General features: G+C 34.2%; 2 protein-coding genes across 2 annotated transcripts in view; one reads left to right on the forward strand and one right to left on the reverse strand.

The window, feature by feature from the left end:
• The window catches only part of LOC105667747 (cilia- and flagella-associated protein 298), a 52,258-nt gene extending 35,423 nt beyond the window's left edge, over positions 1-16,835 (reverse strand). Inside the window, exons 1-5 of the mRNA XM_012359737.2 lie at positions 16,477-16,835; positions 15,861-16,010; positions 14,883-14,968; positions 14,634-14,804; positions 14,088-14,303 (exon numbers count right to left, since the gene is read on the reverse strand). Of these exons, the coding sequence (XP_012215160.1) occupies positions 14,088-14,303; positions 14,634-14,804; positions 14,883-14,968; positions 15,861-16,010; positions 16,477-16,615 (762 nt within the window). The 5' untranslated portion in view covers positions 16,616-16,835. The remainder of the gene's footprint in view (positions 1-14,087; positions 14,304-14,633; positions 14,805-14,882; positions 14,969-15,860; positions 16,011-16,476) is intronic.
• Positions 1,616-10,184, forward strand: Teh4 (tipE homolog 4). The gene is made up of 5 exons (XM_012359739.2): positions 1,616-1,929; positions 2,265-2,475; positions 5,310-5,764; positions 6,992-7,289; positions 7,544-10,184. The coding sequence occupies exons 1-5, from the start codon at positions 1,787-1,789 to the stop codon at positions 7,823-7,825; spliced, it is 1,389 nt and encodes a 462-aa protein (XP_012215162.2). The 5' UTR covers positions 1,616-1,786; the 3' UTR covers positions 7,826-10,184.
• Positions 16,836-19,011: the final 2,176 nt, after the last annotated feature.

Below are 19,011 nucleotides of genomic sequence, written 5' to 3' on the forward strand. Positions count from 1 at the left end.
TCAACGTTATAGAAAAAGAACGAAAATTATCGGCTCTATTTGTCATTCCCAACGATGACGAACACGGCGAAATAGCACGTCTGTGGAAACGGCGTTCTGAGAACGAGAATCCCAGTGGTATTATCGGCAAGATAATCGCTCAGTCCAAGGTTACCGCAAGTGGAACAACCATTAGGGACTTCATCGCACTATCGTGGGTGTCCTCCAGAAAAGCGTCTCTCCTCGCATCGAGATCGATTTTCTTCGCATGAAAAAAAACACGCGTACTTCGCGCTCTCCGTTTGCACAATAATATGGCCGTTGCCCTAATTACTTCAAAGAGAATTGTGCGCAACAAGCTGCTTTCCGCCAATTAAATTCTCTATCGGTGCTTAAAATGTATATTGGTTTTAGCTGCGAGTCAGCGTACATCAGCAACGACGTGAAGAACGGCAGAAATGAAATTTCAATGAACAATTTTTGATGGCGATGGCGGAAATCCGGATCAATAGCGCTTTTTCAAGCGGTCGTTTAACGCCCGCTCGACAGTGTCGCGGTAATGGGATTACCAGCATCTAATTCTATGCTATCCTATGTAGAGCATCTGCTCACAACTACACGGCTAATGAAGTTAACACATGGTAATTGCCCTAAGTGCATCGGGCAGATCGAACGCATTTAGCGAAAGAACAGCAAGGGAGAGTCGCCCGTCGCGCAAATAAAGAAAAAGGCCTCTTTTGCACGCCTCGTCTGCACTGAACGGTCTGATCTGTTTGAATCGACACGAGTCATCTCAGTGAAAAAATGGGGCGATTCGCCGCAGTTAAACAGAATTATGAATCACGTGTCCGCTGAGTCACATGTTCGTGTACTTAGATGTTACGGCGAATCGTTGACGTATCACAAAGTGCTGACATTAATCAATATTAATTAAGTTCGAAGAAGAAAAACGAAGTTTGTGAAAGAAACGGTACATAAATCGTTCATTAAAATTAAAGTGAATCGATTAAGAATCGAGTGCTACTTTTACACGTCAATTTTCAACGCAAGAGAAATGAAAAATAAGACTTGAAGGCCAAGAATCATTTTGCGCTTTTCGATGAATGTGACGATCATGCGTCATGACGCGTATTCGTGCCTATAGAGGATGGTAACTATAGCAAAATCATTTAATCGATGGCACTTGTGACACATACACACGCACCCATCGACCGACTTCGCGGACTTTTATTCCTCAAATAAAAATAATATATGGAAAGCAAACGAGGGTTCGGAACGAAATATTTCGTCTGTACACGTGTAGAGAATATATTTCGGCGAATGTGACAAGGGTAAAAAGCTGTTGCGAGCGATCGATTCGAGAGCAGTCCACTGATCCCTGCAGTTTGTTATTTTCTCGTGCGAAACGGTGATTAAATTTTTATGAAGCTGGCTATAGTCACCGGTTCCATGACAGTAATGAAACGTCGACATCAAGTCGCCTTTTTACCTCTTGTACTCTAATATAGAAAGAAAATATAATATACATTATCTGAATTTATGTTTTTAAAGCAGGATTGTCGATTCGAAGAGAATTAATTTTCGAATGACACAATCAACAGAGGAGTTTATCAAACTTCAACGAACGAAATAATTCTTCAGTAAATTTGCTATTTGATTATTATCTCCAGAATCGCTCGCCTACAAGATTGTGACTGGTGTGAAATTAAAATTTGTGACTGGTGTGAAATTAAAATTGTTCTAAATTGAAAAAAAAGCAAGAGAAGGCAGGTGTTGAAGAAAGGTCTAGATTGCAAAGTGTCACACAATGGGACGAAAACAGAAGCGCCGCTTGATACCAGAACAAGATCGCAGAATTTGCGGTAGCATATGCTTCTTCCAGTTCACCTTTGTCATCAGTTGCGTGGCTTTGGTTTATCTCGGCGTAGCGATTTACGCGCCGTCCTACAGGTAAATATATATATAAACAAGAATTATATAATTACGTTAAACATTTATATTTTTTTTAACGAAATATTAATTTTGTTTTTATCGTGATGTATTTAATTAACAGACTATAACGATTTTCACCTCAGTCTAAGAAATTTATTTGTCTGCGAAATTCTTGCAAAATCCTTGCAAAATCTTGCGAAATCTTTGCGTTGTTCAACGTTATTCAAGAAAAACTATTCGTGCTTTATTCAAGTCAGAAATATAATCCGAGGAAAACCAATAGAAGAATATTGTCCGCTTGTTCCTTTGAGAAATTCAAGGCATGTTAATGACGCCGGCTTAACTAATTTCAGAGCTTTCCACATCGGCATCGAGCCGGAACCGGTGATGTGCCAAACCGTTAACGCCACGATGGTGAACAATTGTGGTTGGGCAAGCTGCGGTGAATGGTGCTTGACAAAGACCAGCGGTTTTTGTCCTCAGATTCACGCGACTGTGAGGCGTAATGGCACCGACGTAGTTTTCGAAAATTGCACCAAGTTCAGCACGATTTCATGCCCTCAGGTGCGTAGAGTAGTTCCGATAATTATTTTCTTCCTATTCGCCTCCGCTCGAAAGCTTAATTATAGCCAACGCTAAATAAAGCAACGTGAAGATGTATTTCCAATACAAAATATATTTTAAAAGTTCTCGGATAAAAAAAATATATATTGCAGATTTAAAAATATTCTCTGTTAAAATATGAATGAAAATGTGGAATCTATAGAAATTATTGGTAACTTTTTTTCCGAATACAGGATACCGGATAGTATTGTTTACTTAAAATGTATATATAAATTGTATTGGAAATGCTATCTTTCGCAAGAATATAAAAAGTAACAAATATCGGATCTTGTTTCGCTTGTTTTTATAGAAATCAGAAACAATGACGGTAAAGAGAGGAATTTTTAAATTAAATTTATTCATTTATTTAATTAATTAAGCTTTAATTTTATTATTAGTTTGCTATAATAATCTGTTCTGTTTTGAAACAAAATATAAAGTTTCGCTCAAAACGAATAAAAGTGAAAGAAAAGGCTATTGATAAATTAATTCCGCGGATTAAAGCATATGCGGTGCACTGAATCTGATATTATACATTTAAAGCCTTATCAATCTTGCTCATGTTTCCATTAGACGTAAACCATTATAACCTCGCGTAATTACGCAATCAGCTTAAGAATCCTTAGCAGATCTTCCCGCGGAAGACAATGACGAGCTTTGTCCGCACATTTCACCAGTCACTTGCCATAATCTTCCGAAAACTTGCTGTGAAATACGAAAGTTCTTCTCGAAAGTTGAAGACGCGCGTTTGCCTTTCGGATTCCGATCATTTTATTCCACGGTACGTTTCCAGCCAACTACGATCGTAACCTCTCATGCGAACGACTACTCTCTTGTGGGCGTGGGTTTCCATCTCATGGGAATATTACATTTTTACCGAAGGCAGAGCGTAGACTCCAATTTCTTTGCTGTGTCGTCAAACGTCGATCCAGAAGGTTTAAATTGCGTCCGAATAAACGATGGCAACGCTTACTTTATTATTAAAAATTCTCCGCGCTCACGGCTTATATTGAATTCAAAGCGCGATATGTTGCTTCAACGTGAAATCGTTTCCTCAAAATCAATTTTTTGCTCTTTTCAACTTTATCCTCGATAATATTGACCCTTCGCGCAATTCATCATTAATGTTGACATTATGCCGGTAACCTCGAGATAATTGCGGAAGAAAGTAAGTGTATAAAATAGACCTATTTATATCGTATCCATTTACGACTCTAGCAAGCCTGACATTAGCAAGCATTAATAATGCCATATGCTTACAAATAAGATAATTTAATATGCTTTTGATATAAAGTCAAATCGAAAAAGCATTGCATATATATTAAAATCATATTTTCTCAAAAAAAGAAGAGAAAGTCAGATCTCATGTTCATCTATGCTACAATTTCTGCCCTATTTCATGAATCATAAAATATATCTTCCCCTCTATATAACGGTTCATCAATCAAGGGACATCGATTATAGTCAACAGGATGCCTTCAGCCCGTGATAGGGTAAACTTTTCGCAATGTTGCAAAGAAAAAAAATTGCTATTGCAGAATCTCAAACACACGCGCACGCTGCACTACAATTTTAAAAAAGAATTCCTCTCCTTCGCTCGCTACAATTTGCGAACAGTATTACCTACTTTACCGCTGGTGAATGTAATTACTTAGTAAATTTCATCTATTATGAAAGCGTACTGATAAAAGCGTTCATCAGACACGACAGGATGGAGGCGCAAGTGATATGAACGCTAATTTTTGCCATCATAATAGCAACATGTTATCAGAAACAACAACTATACGTTTTATCAACAATGCTGGCAAATCGAAAAGATTATTTACGGACGGTTATTGCGCAAATCCTGAAAAATCTAATTACGATAAAATCTAATTACGATAAAATAATGTGACATGAACACTACTTTTTCCATAAAGCATTATAACAATATTGTGATGCAAATGTCAAATATATCCATATCCGGAACTGAAATGCAATTAAAAAAATCACGCTCCAATTTCTGCCGATTTTAATTCAATGCACGATCCGAAAAAAGTTCATTAACGGCGGGGGCTGTCGTAAGGTTTCGAATCGCAAGAGGCAGACGAAAATAGTTGATATTGATGATTCTAATCTAACGACAAGCGAGGGTGGATAGATACGAATTATCCTCGAGGGAGTGGCCCACGGATATGAATATTTAGGCGCATGGCATCGTAGTGTATACCGACCATTAATGCTTCGCCAACAAAACCGAAACTACCCGAAAGTAATGTGAGTTAATTAATGGCGTTGATGAGAAGGAGCGATATAGTGTGTAACAAGAGCATATATACCGGGCCCTTTTACGACCGTATTGATAATGCAAGACAAACTTCTATAAACAGCGAAGTGGTAATTCTCCTAATTATGTAATAACGTCATTCTGCGTATATTCTATTTAGAAGACCTTTTCCCTCTAGAGTTATATCGGAGCAAAAAATAAATGCTAATTAACTTCTGTAGCGATTGCATAATAGGAGAATAGAATCAGCGTGCTAAAAATATGAAATGAAAAAAAACCTCAATTAATTAAAGCTCGACATTGTATAAATGTCTCGTTTTTAAGTACTCTCGAACAAAGAGTTAATTTAAGATTTTAATTAAAAAAGTTTTTCATATTAAATTTGTCATTATAATTCTAATTGCAAATTAAACTGCAAGCTAATTACGCAATTGCATTCCTATCTGCCGTAGCTTCATGCCATATCGAAGTGTAATTTGACACGCGCGATCAATAATGAGATTCTCAAGAATTCGAAAAACATCGGCAGGTGAACCTGGGCAATATGAAGAGGTACAATTGCAACAACGGTAGCGAGTGCGGCATGTTGACGGGGGTGTTCAACTGCAGCCTCGGGCATTGCTCCAACATGAGCGAGCTGATGCTCTGCCACTACAAGGCGGACGGTGTCGTCATCGACAGCGAGAAGGACAACATGAAGCTGAACGGCTTCTTCAGCTGTCACAACTCCAGATGCACGAAAATCAAGAACGCCTTCAGTTGCGACCGATATTGCCCGAGCATCTCCACGAGCGACATCAACGTGTACCTAATGCAGGACGACAGCATTATCTCCGCCAGATGCTCCCGCGGGATGGCCTTGAACAGGGCGAACGGTAGCCTGCCTGGCACTAGACTGGACGTGCCCGTCAAAATCTGGGATGAACTGAACGGCAGCATCGTCACCAACTGTTTCGCTGTCAAGCGGAACGGCAACGTCATCAGGTAATGATGAATGGTAATATAATAAATTTTTTTATGACGAATACTGCCTCCCCTTTAAGTTCATTCTTCTCTTTATTTATTATCTGTTCCTTTCGCGCACCTGCCTCCAGATTATATTTCACGCCGAACTGCCTGTCCTAATTATGAATCAGCGAGATAAACAAGAACAAATCGAAAAATATCATTAACAAATAAATAAAGTTACCATTAATTGCAGAGAAAGAACGCTAATATCTTATCTATATCGCAAATAATTATATTTAATGAGCGCTGTTGTCGAATCCATTTTTAAGATGCGACGTAGAAAGGCGGAAAGGCTTACTATCAGCCACTATTCAATTCGTTACTTTGCATGTACCTATCGTATCTTTGAGTTATCAAAGTGCCTTAAGCGTGGAAAATGAGAAGACTCAATGCGGCGCGAGAATCTGGAAAATTGAATTGCCGTTGATAGACAGGAAGCACTGAGGCTTTGTCGAATGATTGGAAGGGGAAAGTACCTTTATCCTGTTCAATCAAAAGAATTCTTAACGTTAGCATACGTATTAATCGATCAAACTCGGACCTTGACATTTTCTGCCTATAAAGCAAAGAATCGCAATGTAAATCAAACTTTTCTTTGATTTTTTTAACGTTTATTATATTTATATCATCGCGTAATGTTGATTAATGTATGTACTACAGTTATAGTTCGTTCGTACAATATTTATGGAATACCGTTACGACGAGCAATACTATTTATCATTCTCAAGTTATTCCAGCTTAGAGACTGAAATTTTATTAAACTGTCAAAAGATAAGAAAGAACAAGCGTGTCGATAAAGGAAAAGGAGGCAAAAAGATATTAGAGTGAATCGAACTTACAGTTACAGGATCAATGGTTGCTATGGAAATACCCTTCTCTATCTTTTAAGAAAACGATTATGGAGAAACGACACGCATTTTTTATAATAAAATTAATTAATTCTCGAACAAAGTAATTGGATACATGATTGAATCGCGCTAGAGATCCCTAAATCTGTTTACAGAGACAGAGAATCAATTAATTTCTCATTAGAAAAATGCGTTAAATCCGCACATTATTAAATTAATGTGTGTACAATAAAAAGCACAATTGTCCTTCCACGTTTTATTTGCAACGTTTCCCGCCGTGCTCATTTCCATGTAATGAGATTGACAATTCAATGATACGCGGTGTGCCGTTTACTGCCTCTGTTTACATTCACAGCACGGAGGATTGCGTGAACGGCACTTTGTTAAACGAGATTACAGTTCCCCAACCATCCATTAATTTCACGAGCTTCCTGAAAATCTACGAGAAGAGCCTGCAGTACCCGGCGGATCCTACAAACGCGTATGTCCCGGCGCAGCAGTCACTGACGATCTATAACAGCTCACGGCTATACATCAATCTCGAGCGTTGCGTCAACACATTGAGGGGCGAGTGCAGACAATTCCAGCTCACCCACGGTCGCGACGGCGACAATCAGACCGCACAGAGCAGATATCCCTGCTATTACAACAAGGTAAGGAATTTTTCATCGAAAGGTTAAACGAATGTGCATAACGACTTTATGGGCTCAATCTATTCTGAAATCCTATTTACCGATAAGAATTTTCTATTATACCACTTACGCGAAAAGAACGTAAAGCGCGTTGTACTTGACACGCAAGATGATCTTTATGGAAAATTGAAATAATTCTTCCGTGGAAAAATGGAAAATATATTACTAAATTACGATACGCGCAATTATTATTTATGCGGAAACGTGTTATTCAGAACGACTCGTTCTTCGTGGTGGCGCGTTTCGACCTGAAGAAAACGCGAATAGAGCTGCTGATTGCCATAATCGTGCCGACTGGACTCTTCATCATCAGCGTGATCACTCTGATCATCATCTCGCGATCGGTACAAGTGGGGGACGACGCGAAAATGCGATGTAGGTATTGCGTCGACAGTCAAGAGGCCGAGGGCGAGGATGAGGGTCTCGTCGAGGCGACTCCTTCCTCCGCCACTCCGAGTCAGGCCAATGAAAACGAGATGAGAAGTATGGCTCTTTAGCAGTACAAGCCGCTTGGTATGAGCGCTACGCTGGGTTATGAAAGGCTACCATTAATCGATATGGATGAGGATTCCTTTTAAGGAGAAAAGAGCGATATATGAAGAATCATCGTGTTGAATAAATCCATTCCTCTAGCGGGGAAAAAAATAGATCTTGAAAGTAAAGCCCGAATGATGTTGGACACTCAGACGGACATTAACATCGTCTTCCGGAAAATGAGGTATATAATTAAACTCTTTAGTTAATGTTTAAACAATAGACATTTATGTGATTGATCGTTACGACATCAATACGACCTCAATGCTTGAGATGGAGTTAAAGTGATCCCTGCCAGTGAAAGTATCCCATTCGGGGTCCAAGATAATTATTACCTTTAACCAAATATATTTATACGCTCACTGTTGCCTTCGATGTATCGCTATCACTTTGTTTACGCGCAAAACCAACGGATTGACACCGATATCAATTGCCGATGCATTAAGCATTGAGATTTTACCTCCAAATAATATGTATAATAAGGAAACTTTCATTAAAATGTGTGTGTAATAAAATATGTTTAATGCCATCCGTTGTTCGAACGAATGATATTTATATTGATGAAAATTCGATGGCGTTAAACAACATTCTTTTCGTGCAATAAGTACTGTGTAAATAAAATAACGATGGATAATTCCTTAATCAACGAAGACAACACGAAACAAGAGAAATAGGTAAATGCCGAAATACAAGATTTCATTGCGTTCATCAGCATTGCAAGAAGTGACATTTGTTTTTATGCAATAAAACCGCGACCTTTCCGTAAGCTGTAAAATAAACAAGCTTTGTTCGATGTACAAAATAGATGTAGAATAATGACGACTCAGCGCTCGCATTACCATTTCGGCCATCAACGAACGTGCATTTATATTTTTTCTACATCGGTTTACTGTGCTACTCTATCGTTGGACACTGTAGTACTGTAATTAGATATCGCCGATATCGCGAGTGGAAACGTTTGATGCGATTCCTTATTGCTGATACGCGAATCCGAACATTACAACTGCCTATTCGTAATTAGTTGTACAGTACATTATATTTGTGATGCGTATTACGCGTAAGTATCTGTATCTTGCATGTAAATATGGATATATGTATAATATACTTTTAACGAAACATTTATATTCACGGTAATCGATACCGCCTCAATTTGCGTGCCAGTTTCACGTGTAATGTACGTGTGTGTGTGTGTGTGTGTGAAGTAAATCAAAACATAATCCGTCATATGATAAATATTTAAACCTGATACAAAAAATTGAGAAGTAAATATAGCTGTATTAATGAAAAAATAACAATTTTGATAAGAAAATATTGAAAAAATGCAACATCGTAAAGTAGTCTTTTACTTTAAATTATTTGTTGCAAAATACATTTTTAATTTTAATATATTATCGAAATCAGTAAATAAACCATTTGATATAAATAATTAAATTACAGAAAAATAACAATTTAGTTCGATAAGCTGATATTTTTCTATACACAATTTTAATTATTAAAAAGAACAATATTATAATTTATTTATAGAAAAGTTAATACGTATAATACACACACATTCAGCAAAGATATTTGTAGGCTTTAAATAGGCAGTAAGTAAATATAATCTCACGCAAGTAAATACACATACATGCAAGAACAGTAGTTAGAAATAATCGGGAAACAAGAAACAAAGACTTTTCTAATGTCACTGTATTTATGTGCCTTCTTCCGCTTTCGATGGAGCCAATAAAGTGTACCTATTAATATCTACGAGTGCTATAAGACACACAAGTTTGCAAGAAATCTCTTTCATTCTTGAAAACTATCGCAATTATTTCTGTTATCTATATTCTGTTATAAAAATTTAAATGTTCCGACTTGTAAACTTTTGTCTAGTGTACTTTTTTTGTTTATAAAAAGAGTTATATCGAGAATTATTACATAATCGTAATATAAAAGCAATGCAATCACATACAATATTTTGCCATCCATGTAAAATAGATAAAGTGGTCAATGAATAACTGAATTAATCAGCAAATTCATCTTCGAAATAACTTTCAAAGAACAATGATTACAAGGGAACAATTCATGATGATTCATCGTTGGCAAAGTATATGAGTATATGAGTATGCGAGTGATAAACAATTGTATACATAATTATGTATCTGAATAAAGAAAGAGCTGATCTTCATCAAATCTATGAGAAAAATTACAGCTAATGTAATGCATAGATAAATTTTAGCATATTTCTGTGGTATGTCTTTGTGTCAAAGATACATATATGCACATGTGCCGACTATAAAATGTCATCCCTTTTTTTTTAAATAAAGTTTCTTCATGGATAAATTATCGCATCTTCTTTTATGTCGCACATTCCAATTAATTTTCGTTAAAATGTTATATAATTAATTCGCTCTCTCGAAAATTACTCGGATACCATTTATAATAAACATTGCATGTTTGCGCGATGATAAAATAAATGCGATATAAAGAAGGATACGGACAAAAAGCTTCATCAAATATTCCCTCTCTAATAGAATAATGGAAACGATAAATTGAACTTTTTGTCCCTTAGGAATTCTCTACGCGACAAAAAGTACGATGTGCACATTGTCGAATCGTAATAAAATAATATCGTGACTTTGCGTGTCGCGGAGCACTTCGTATCGAGGGCATCTTTCGAAAGTCCTGCTGCGCAAGAACGAAATGCTTCTCATATCTACCGTCTGTTTATAATACGACCATGCAAATTAATCTACGGCGAGGAATATTTCCCGACCTTGACGAAATAAACACAGTTCTACTTCTCCGTAATTTCCACAGAATTACAGAGCGCTTGATAAAAAATTTTCTTTGAAAGTAATTTAATAAACCATTTATGGTGCCTTTATGATTCACATCTTTATAGAAATGAAGATTGCTTTTTGAGAATTTTGTTAATATTAGTATAATTGTGTCATTATATGATTCTTTTATACGCAGAGCAAACCAATTTTCCTGCACGCTCGAGGTAAGTCATTACGTTAATAACATGATAACTAGATACCTGATCTAAATCTAATCTAGAAAATAATAAATCATTATGTAATTTGTTTCTCTTCAAATTTATCATTCTATAAATTTTTGTCATCCCCCTAAATCATTCGCATGACGGTATCGTGTCAATAAAAAAGGAAGGAAAAAAAAGAGAGAAAAAGACGAAACTAAATTGTCATCGACCTACATTTGCCGTGAGCGCAAGTTGAAATCAAGTACGTCCTGTCAATCGCGCAGCTCTTCATTCAATATTTGAATAGCTCTTCACAATAGAGGCATTACATGCTCATTATCGCACTATCAGATTATCGTTCTATTCGATTATTGGGGATTCAGTTAGTACAACAAAGATCCAAAGGTCTCCTCTCGTTTTCTACGACGCACCGACACGGTGCAGAAAATTCGCGGACAAGGGCGACATAATGGAGGGTTGAAACATAAAGATGAGACCGTGTAATGGAAGCTTTCAACCGAAATGTCGTGTAGACGACCGTATTACGTGATAGGACAACCAACCGGCGAGTAATACGAAACAGAACCCCGAGCAAATCGTATCGTAAAAAACAACAAGGAATTATTTGACTGGTAGGACTTCCGTGAAGATAAAGAGAATTTATATGCTTTGTGCGTTATTAATTCACTGCTTGGGAATAACGGTATATCAATCTACTTGTTATACACGATACAAAGAATATTAAATTAGTCCAGTTTTTTTTAATGTAACTGCGAGGTATAGTATTCTGCAAAAATAATGAGCATGGAAAGCGGACACATTTATCATGTTATAATAAACATGCTCCTCTTATATAATCAAGCAGAGAGAATCTAAAAAAATATCTTCATTGTTGAATAAAATTTTGCAATTTTTTTTCTGTTGTATTTTATGAGAGATGTAAAGACGCGAAAAGTCACGATAAATATTCTACTGAGATGCAACAATGCGATAGGAATTTTATCTTCATTGCCCAGCAAAGAAAACATTAGGGAACTGGCGGGTGCGCGTTTGGACAAATTGAACAAATTACATTGCAACACACGACCTCTTTCTGTCGAGCTTCTCAAGAGAGCGAACAAAGCCCCCATGAAAATTCATAGACGCAATTTTCCGTGTGGCACGTACCAAGTTGGCAAACACAACGATTCTTAATGAGATTCTTAATGAGAATATTTTCTATTATTAATTAAAATTGTCTTTAAAAAAGGATGCAGGTACAAATTGCTGAGGAGCAATTAATTCATGAACTAAAGAAGCAATATTAATTTCTGTTCCGTCCATTAACGATCTGCAATGCGATCAATAGCTTTAACGGAACATTTAATTATTGAAATGCTTGAAGTGCATGTATAATGCTATTTCTCTAACTCATATGCAAGAAAAACAGATGGAATTTTTGTAGAGACCAAGTAAAAAATAATTTACTAATTACGTTTCGTAAATTAAACTTGAACAGTAATTTGTTCAATAATATTACACAATAAAAATAACAAAAATTGTTGTTAATATCATTATTCTTATCCATATAATCGATCTTATGTAAATATGATTTATATAAATATTTAATACTGTCAGTTTTTCGAAATTTAAAATAAGAATCTTATTAAAAACCATCGTGCAATATAATATAAATATAAAAAAATCAATTTTGAAATTTTAAGATAGATTTACTCCTGTACTGTCAATTTCTCCCGTTGCCCCAATTTTTGCCGCAACATATATTATCCACACTCGATTAACTTTGATCAGGTTTTCGCTCAAAGAAATAACGTGAAAAGAAGCAAAAAAATCTTTGACCAGTAATTTCATCAGTTTAGCTTACGCAAAATGCCGTCATCTATGACTATTCAAGCAGTCAATAGTTTAAAAAGATAATCATACCTGTTGCTATTCTAAAGAGAGATATTTGTGCGCGCGAGCATAAAAATGATAGAAATACATAGATTAAATATAAAATGTATAAAATAGATTATTTTTTAACATTGTTTCTCAATCGATTATTGATTTTTTGTGAATGCGTTCGTAATGCGTAGGAGAGTCGTAAAGATTCTAATCGATAGTAAAAACAAAGTGAAAATGGGTCACGCTTCTACTAGTTCAATACACCTACCTGTTAGTCTGTGATTGTCCCAATGATAATTTAAATTAACATTTATTAGTGCGACATATATTACGTATCATTGTTTATCAAGAAATATTTATTTTAAATTTTAAATTTAATTATAACTATTATTAATTTCAAAATATTATTTATTGTAAATTTAAATTTTAAAAAATAAAAAAAAAATTTTTTTTTTTATATATATGTATGTATATTAAAAATATTTGTAATTTTTAATATCAATGTAGACAAATATAAGCAAAAGCTATTTCAAAATTATATAAATAAAAAATTTCGAAATTTTATGTTTATTTAATATAAATGGAAAAACCAATGCATATGAAAACTGTGCTTTTTGAATTTTAAAATTGATATTGCGTTCGAAATATGTTAATAAAAAATAACTGTCAGACTATCAGAATGACGTATTTAATTGATTATTCAGTAAAAATAAAATTATTTGCTCGACGTTTATTTTTACAAGAAAAAATTTGCGCACACATAAAAAAAAAATAAAGAATACGTTAAAAAGATCGTGTCAAACGTGTCAAGAAAGATCTGTATCTTCAATTTAAATAAGTTTGCGAGCTGTTTCTGAAATAAGCTACCTTACTTCTCGAATACATAGGGCGTGTAGAGGATACACATGTGATCGATATACATGTATGCTAAACATGTGGATCAATGGGAGCGACTTATTGTTAGAGGCTTTCTCTCTTTGGAATATCTCTTGAGTGATCAAATCGATCCACTTTATAATTCTTTACAAATATATATTGCGTATAACAGTATAAGTTTTTCTTTTTAAATAATTTTAATTCATAAAAATTTGCTATTTTTTTCATTTTTCTAAATTTGCATGTTTTATTATTGATCTTTGAATAAACAGTTAGTGGTAAAGCAGAACGCGTCAAGATCTGCTACTGAATTACTATTGATAATATTAATATCATCTATTATGATTTGTTCAAATTTTCAGAGTTAGTTAAAACATATTAATATATCCCCTTTGTCATTACATTTTATTTGTAGTAACAATTAAAACATTAGCTACGTTGGATAAATTATCATCAGGGACAGAGATCCTGATCAGCGATATGCATGCAAAAGCACTTACCTTCAGCTGTTCCTGACGACGATAGGCGTCCAGCATCAATTGTTTCCGCTCATCTTCCGACATCAGCGGTTCTCTTGCCGGTTTTCCAGATCCTCTCTTTTGTAATTTCACGATCACCTTGGTCTTCTCGTTACTGCCCAGAAAGTCCTTCATCTTCTTCCCCGGTAATAACTCTTTTCCAGAAAACCACAGTTGAGCCAATTGTATATCGATTACCTGCAACAAGTCGATGCTTTTTGATGAAGATGTCGCTAACCTCTAGCGTATTTAATTTTTTTTACAAGGAACACAAAAGTTTAAAAAACAAAAGATTAGGATTTAAATATTTATAGAACATCTTTTAAATATCTAAAAAAAATATTTATAAAAATGCAGATAGATTAGAATGTCTCCAGTTCTTGGGATGTTGGAAAAAACAAAAATTAGAATTAGAACAAAAGTTAGAACATCTCTCTCTTAAACACTTTTACAATGTCCTTTAAATGTTTATCTAAATCATATCAATCAAAAATTACTAAGCCATCAATTTTTATAATGTATATTTACCTCGAGAGATGCTTGAGTACCACTGAGATCTTCTGTATTCTCAAACTCTTTACGTATCACGTCGTGTGGCGGAAGTCCCATCGGATAAACGATCATTACTGCGCCTCTTAACAAGTCCAGAGCTTCTTGCACTGTCTTTTGTGTAATCAATTTCTCTTGTTGCACTAATTTCTATAACCATGCAAAATAATAAGCAAGATTTATGAATCAAAAGTTCAAAAACATACAATTATAATAAATCGCTATTACCTTTGACGTCATAGCACGTACGTCCTCGATAGTTTTCTTCAACACTTCTTGCATTTTTTCGTTAGGCTGTTTACCGTTTCTGCGACCTTATTTAAAATGTTTAAAATTTAGAGTATCATGCAAAATGTATAAATAATCTTAAATACTGTTTACTTGCTGTTGCGATTATAATTAATCGTCTTATATTATCGAATGTGATGAAGAAACATTGATATATTTACTGAACTTTGACGTTTATTGCACAAACATTCTCACTGTTACAACCGCCATTAGACACACTCTCAACATCACATCTTAAAGACAAAAAAATTACCGCCAAAAAGAAAAGATAGCCAACTTAAAACCGGCTTAATACCAACTGTCGCAGAGGGCGCATACGTTGAATTCTATAACATACCGGAGCGAGCCTTTCAGGAGAGGAGATGGAACACTGTGGAAAAGAGACAGTTTAATATTATGTGGGATATCTGTCTCATCTCCAACACACGGTGTAAACATGGAAAGAGTAGACATCCCACTACTACTATATCTCTCCTTGGCTCGAAAACTACACATGGGCTCTTATGGAGATCTCTCTCCAGTATGTTATAGAGTTTAATGGGAGCATATAATAAGATAGAAATTAGATACTTGCATCTTTAGTAAAATTTCATAATTGCTTTATAAACATTTTAAAAATAAAGACAAAAAGTTCAATTATAGCAAAGGATAATTGTAATATTGTCATACAACTGTTACACAAAATATTTAAAAAATATTAAACTTAAAATAGTTTCATAATAAGAATTTTGAAATTTTGTTGAAATTGTTTGGGTAGCAAACAGATATTTAAAATATGATAGAAATTTGAAATAGCAAAATAGTATATATAGATATAAAAATCTATATTTCATTCTTCATCATACGTCATGTGTGAGATATTTTATCTATAATAAAATCCGTTATTATCAATAAGAATCAACAATCAATGTCACATACCAATCTGATCTTTATTAAAAGTCCAACCGCCCATAGGCACGCACTTGTCGCCCCATTCGTCTTTGAGCTTGAGTTCCTGAACCTGCTCGTCTGTGAGACCCATGATATCAGGCGGTAACATTGTTCCGTGCTTAGCCAGTTCCTCCATTTCTATTGATTGTAAAAGAGAAAGAGTTGTTAATATTTCTATTGCGATTTAGAAATATTGTATGATGGTCATTGAAGCTTGTAAAAAGCAATAAGAACTGTCCTTGTTACTGTTGCAACTGTCGACATTTTCTAAGCATAGTCCGACATTTTTTATTACTCTGCTATAAATAATAATGAATATCTATTTTACAAAAGAATGTAATAATATTTTTCCACGCGTTGTCTGACATTCTCTCTATAACTTTGTTATAAATAGTACTAAATATCCAGTTTACATAATAAAAATGCAATAATATCGATTGTAAAACTGTGCGAAGTAAACTTGCAATATTTATTTTGTGAAATGTAAGAATACGGTTGACTCTTTAAAAATATTATATATAAAATTAATACAAAATTCTCAAAGTGTTTAATTCTCCTAATAGTTGAAATAATCTTGTTGCATTTAATCGAGGATAACATTTACCATAACAGATTCTTGAAATCTTTAGACGACCATTGTAGATTACTGTTATATCATGTATGACATCCTCCACATTCGCCTCTACATGGGTGTCGTATAAAAATTGGCTTTCGTCACCTTTCTTCACATGCAACCTCACCATTTCTTCGAACGTAGACTTTCAACCAAAATCAAAACTTTGCACTATAAAATTAATGTACTGAGTCGCGATTTGAGAATATTTTCGTTATGGAAATTAATTTGATTTTAACATATCAAAGAGTAAATTCTACCAAGTACAACAGCGAATTGCCACGAGGAACTAAACATTCAAGATATATGTTCACTCGATTAAAAACAGCCTGAACGTCGAGATGCATTATCCATGGTAACAAGCGTTATCGATTAAACGATATTACAATGTCTCGAAGACACTGCTTCGTCATTTAAACTGTTGTGTAAAAGAATTAACGATTAATTAAAGAATTAACTGTTGTATAATAAATTACCGATTATGCGATTTCGTAATCAAAACTCAGCGTGAAGCTGTGGTGGGAATGGAGAATGTATATGCAGTGATGCGGCGTCCTCAGCATTAAACAAAACTGCGCATGTACGAGTTTCAAGCAGCACAAATCTTAAACAGACATGTTTTCATTATAACTTTAATTAGAAGTATGTTAAAAGTAGAGCATATTATAGTAAATAAATAATTTTAATTAAAAATCAATTTTTATGTAAAAAATATGTAATATATTGTGTACAGATTATTTATAACCCAGCATCGCAATAAGAATTTTACTGCAAATTTCTCACAAGTGCATCTTTTTGCGTTACTTGATTATTGAAAAATTTATGAAATAACAATATAACATAAAAATTATCTCAGGTTTGCCATTCTAAAGTAATTTTAGAGTTTAGAGTGACAAGATATTAGCAATATTTATTACATTTAAGATATGACGCATATACAAGCTCCTTTGAAAATATACTTTCTTATGTTATAATAAAATGTAGAGTTAAATACAGAATTCTCTTAATATAGTATACTCACACAATTATCAAATGCATTTTTAAAAACAGATATTTACAAATATGTATATATGTCAATAATAAATAATTATCTCTTTAAAAAAATACATAGAATACGAAAGATTTTTTTAGAAAATATGCCATTGGTTCTAAAAAAAAGTATGCAGTTGCATGTTGCAAACTACATATTTTTTCTTGAAAGCAACTATGTGTTTTCTTTATACCAATTGATTCGTCTCATTATTTTATGCATAAAAGTATTAAGGTAAGATTCTCAAAAATTGAATGTTTTACAAGATATTTTGTATTTTATGTCAAAATACTGTAATTTACAAGCCTCATAACTCGAAAAATACTTAATGAAAAATAACTTCATTATAGTGTTTTGAAAAGCTCTTGACACCAGCTATTAGATTTTGGAATCAAAAATAAAGGTTTCCATTTAAAAAAATAACTGACCTTCAAATGACCTTGAAAATTGACTTCAAGGTCAAAGTCACTAGCACAAATAGGTGACCCCCATTGTCCTGAACAACTTTTGTCTGAATTTTTCTGTATTTGGCTTACTTACGGAGAAATTTGCGTGGATGGATTAAAATGGCCCACCCTGTATATATATATATATAACACAAAATATTATAAAATCAACATTGTAATCTTTATTGACTCTATTCTTTATTAACAGTCGGACATAAAATTGAACAGCTTACTGATTGTGAGTGGAAAAGAATTTTTTTTTGTTGCCAACCTAGTACATTATAAAGTTGCTTATAGTTATAAGTAAATATTACTTTAAAAATCGAAATACATATATCATTGTATATTATTGCAAGTCTTATATAAAATATATATTGCATAGTTCGAAGAGTGGTGTGAAAAGCCATTATTAATTATTATAACAATAAACTATAATATATTATTAAACTTATAACTACACAAAGATTTACGAATGCTATTTAAAAGACATATAATATTCATATGCATCGCAGTTAACTTATGTTAATAATTCATACAAGTGTATAATGTTGAGATATTTTATTAATATTAATATTATATACTTTGTACAAGGCTGTAAATCTCGAAAAAGCATTCCACGCTGTCATATACAACAAGAAGCGCGCAACGTGACCTTTAAGTTAACTTGGTAGAAAGAAGACGAAACAGTTAGTTTCTACTTTTATTTGCTCATTTTTAAATATAGAAAAAGAGTCGAGCGCGGAGACACACGATTTTCACTTGGTATGTGTTCCCTCCACTAAAGTACTAACCGGTAAACCGGTTCAAGTTTACATCACTGCCGAAGTCGCTCGAAGTGTATAAAAGCCGAGCCTTTCATGAGTGACATACTCTTGTTCACGATTTCGAGTTGGTTACGTCAATATTTAGTTACGTTACATACAATCTCTCACTTGTTTGGTTACCTACAGCCTTGCTGAATTGTTCATGCACATTTCTTTTTCTCTCTTAAGTATTCAAGTCATGCATCTCTTAAATTCGGGTACTCAGTCGCGAATATCTCCCCGAATA

This window comes from Linepithema humile, chromosome 2 (genome assembly GCF_040581485.1).
Source record: "Linepithema humile isolate Giens D197 chromosome 2, Lhum_UNIL_v1.0, whole genome shotgun sequence".
Classification (NCBI taxonomy): domain Eukaryota; kingdom Metazoa; phylum Arthropoda; class Insecta; order Hymenoptera; family Formicidae; genus Linepithema; species Linepithema humile.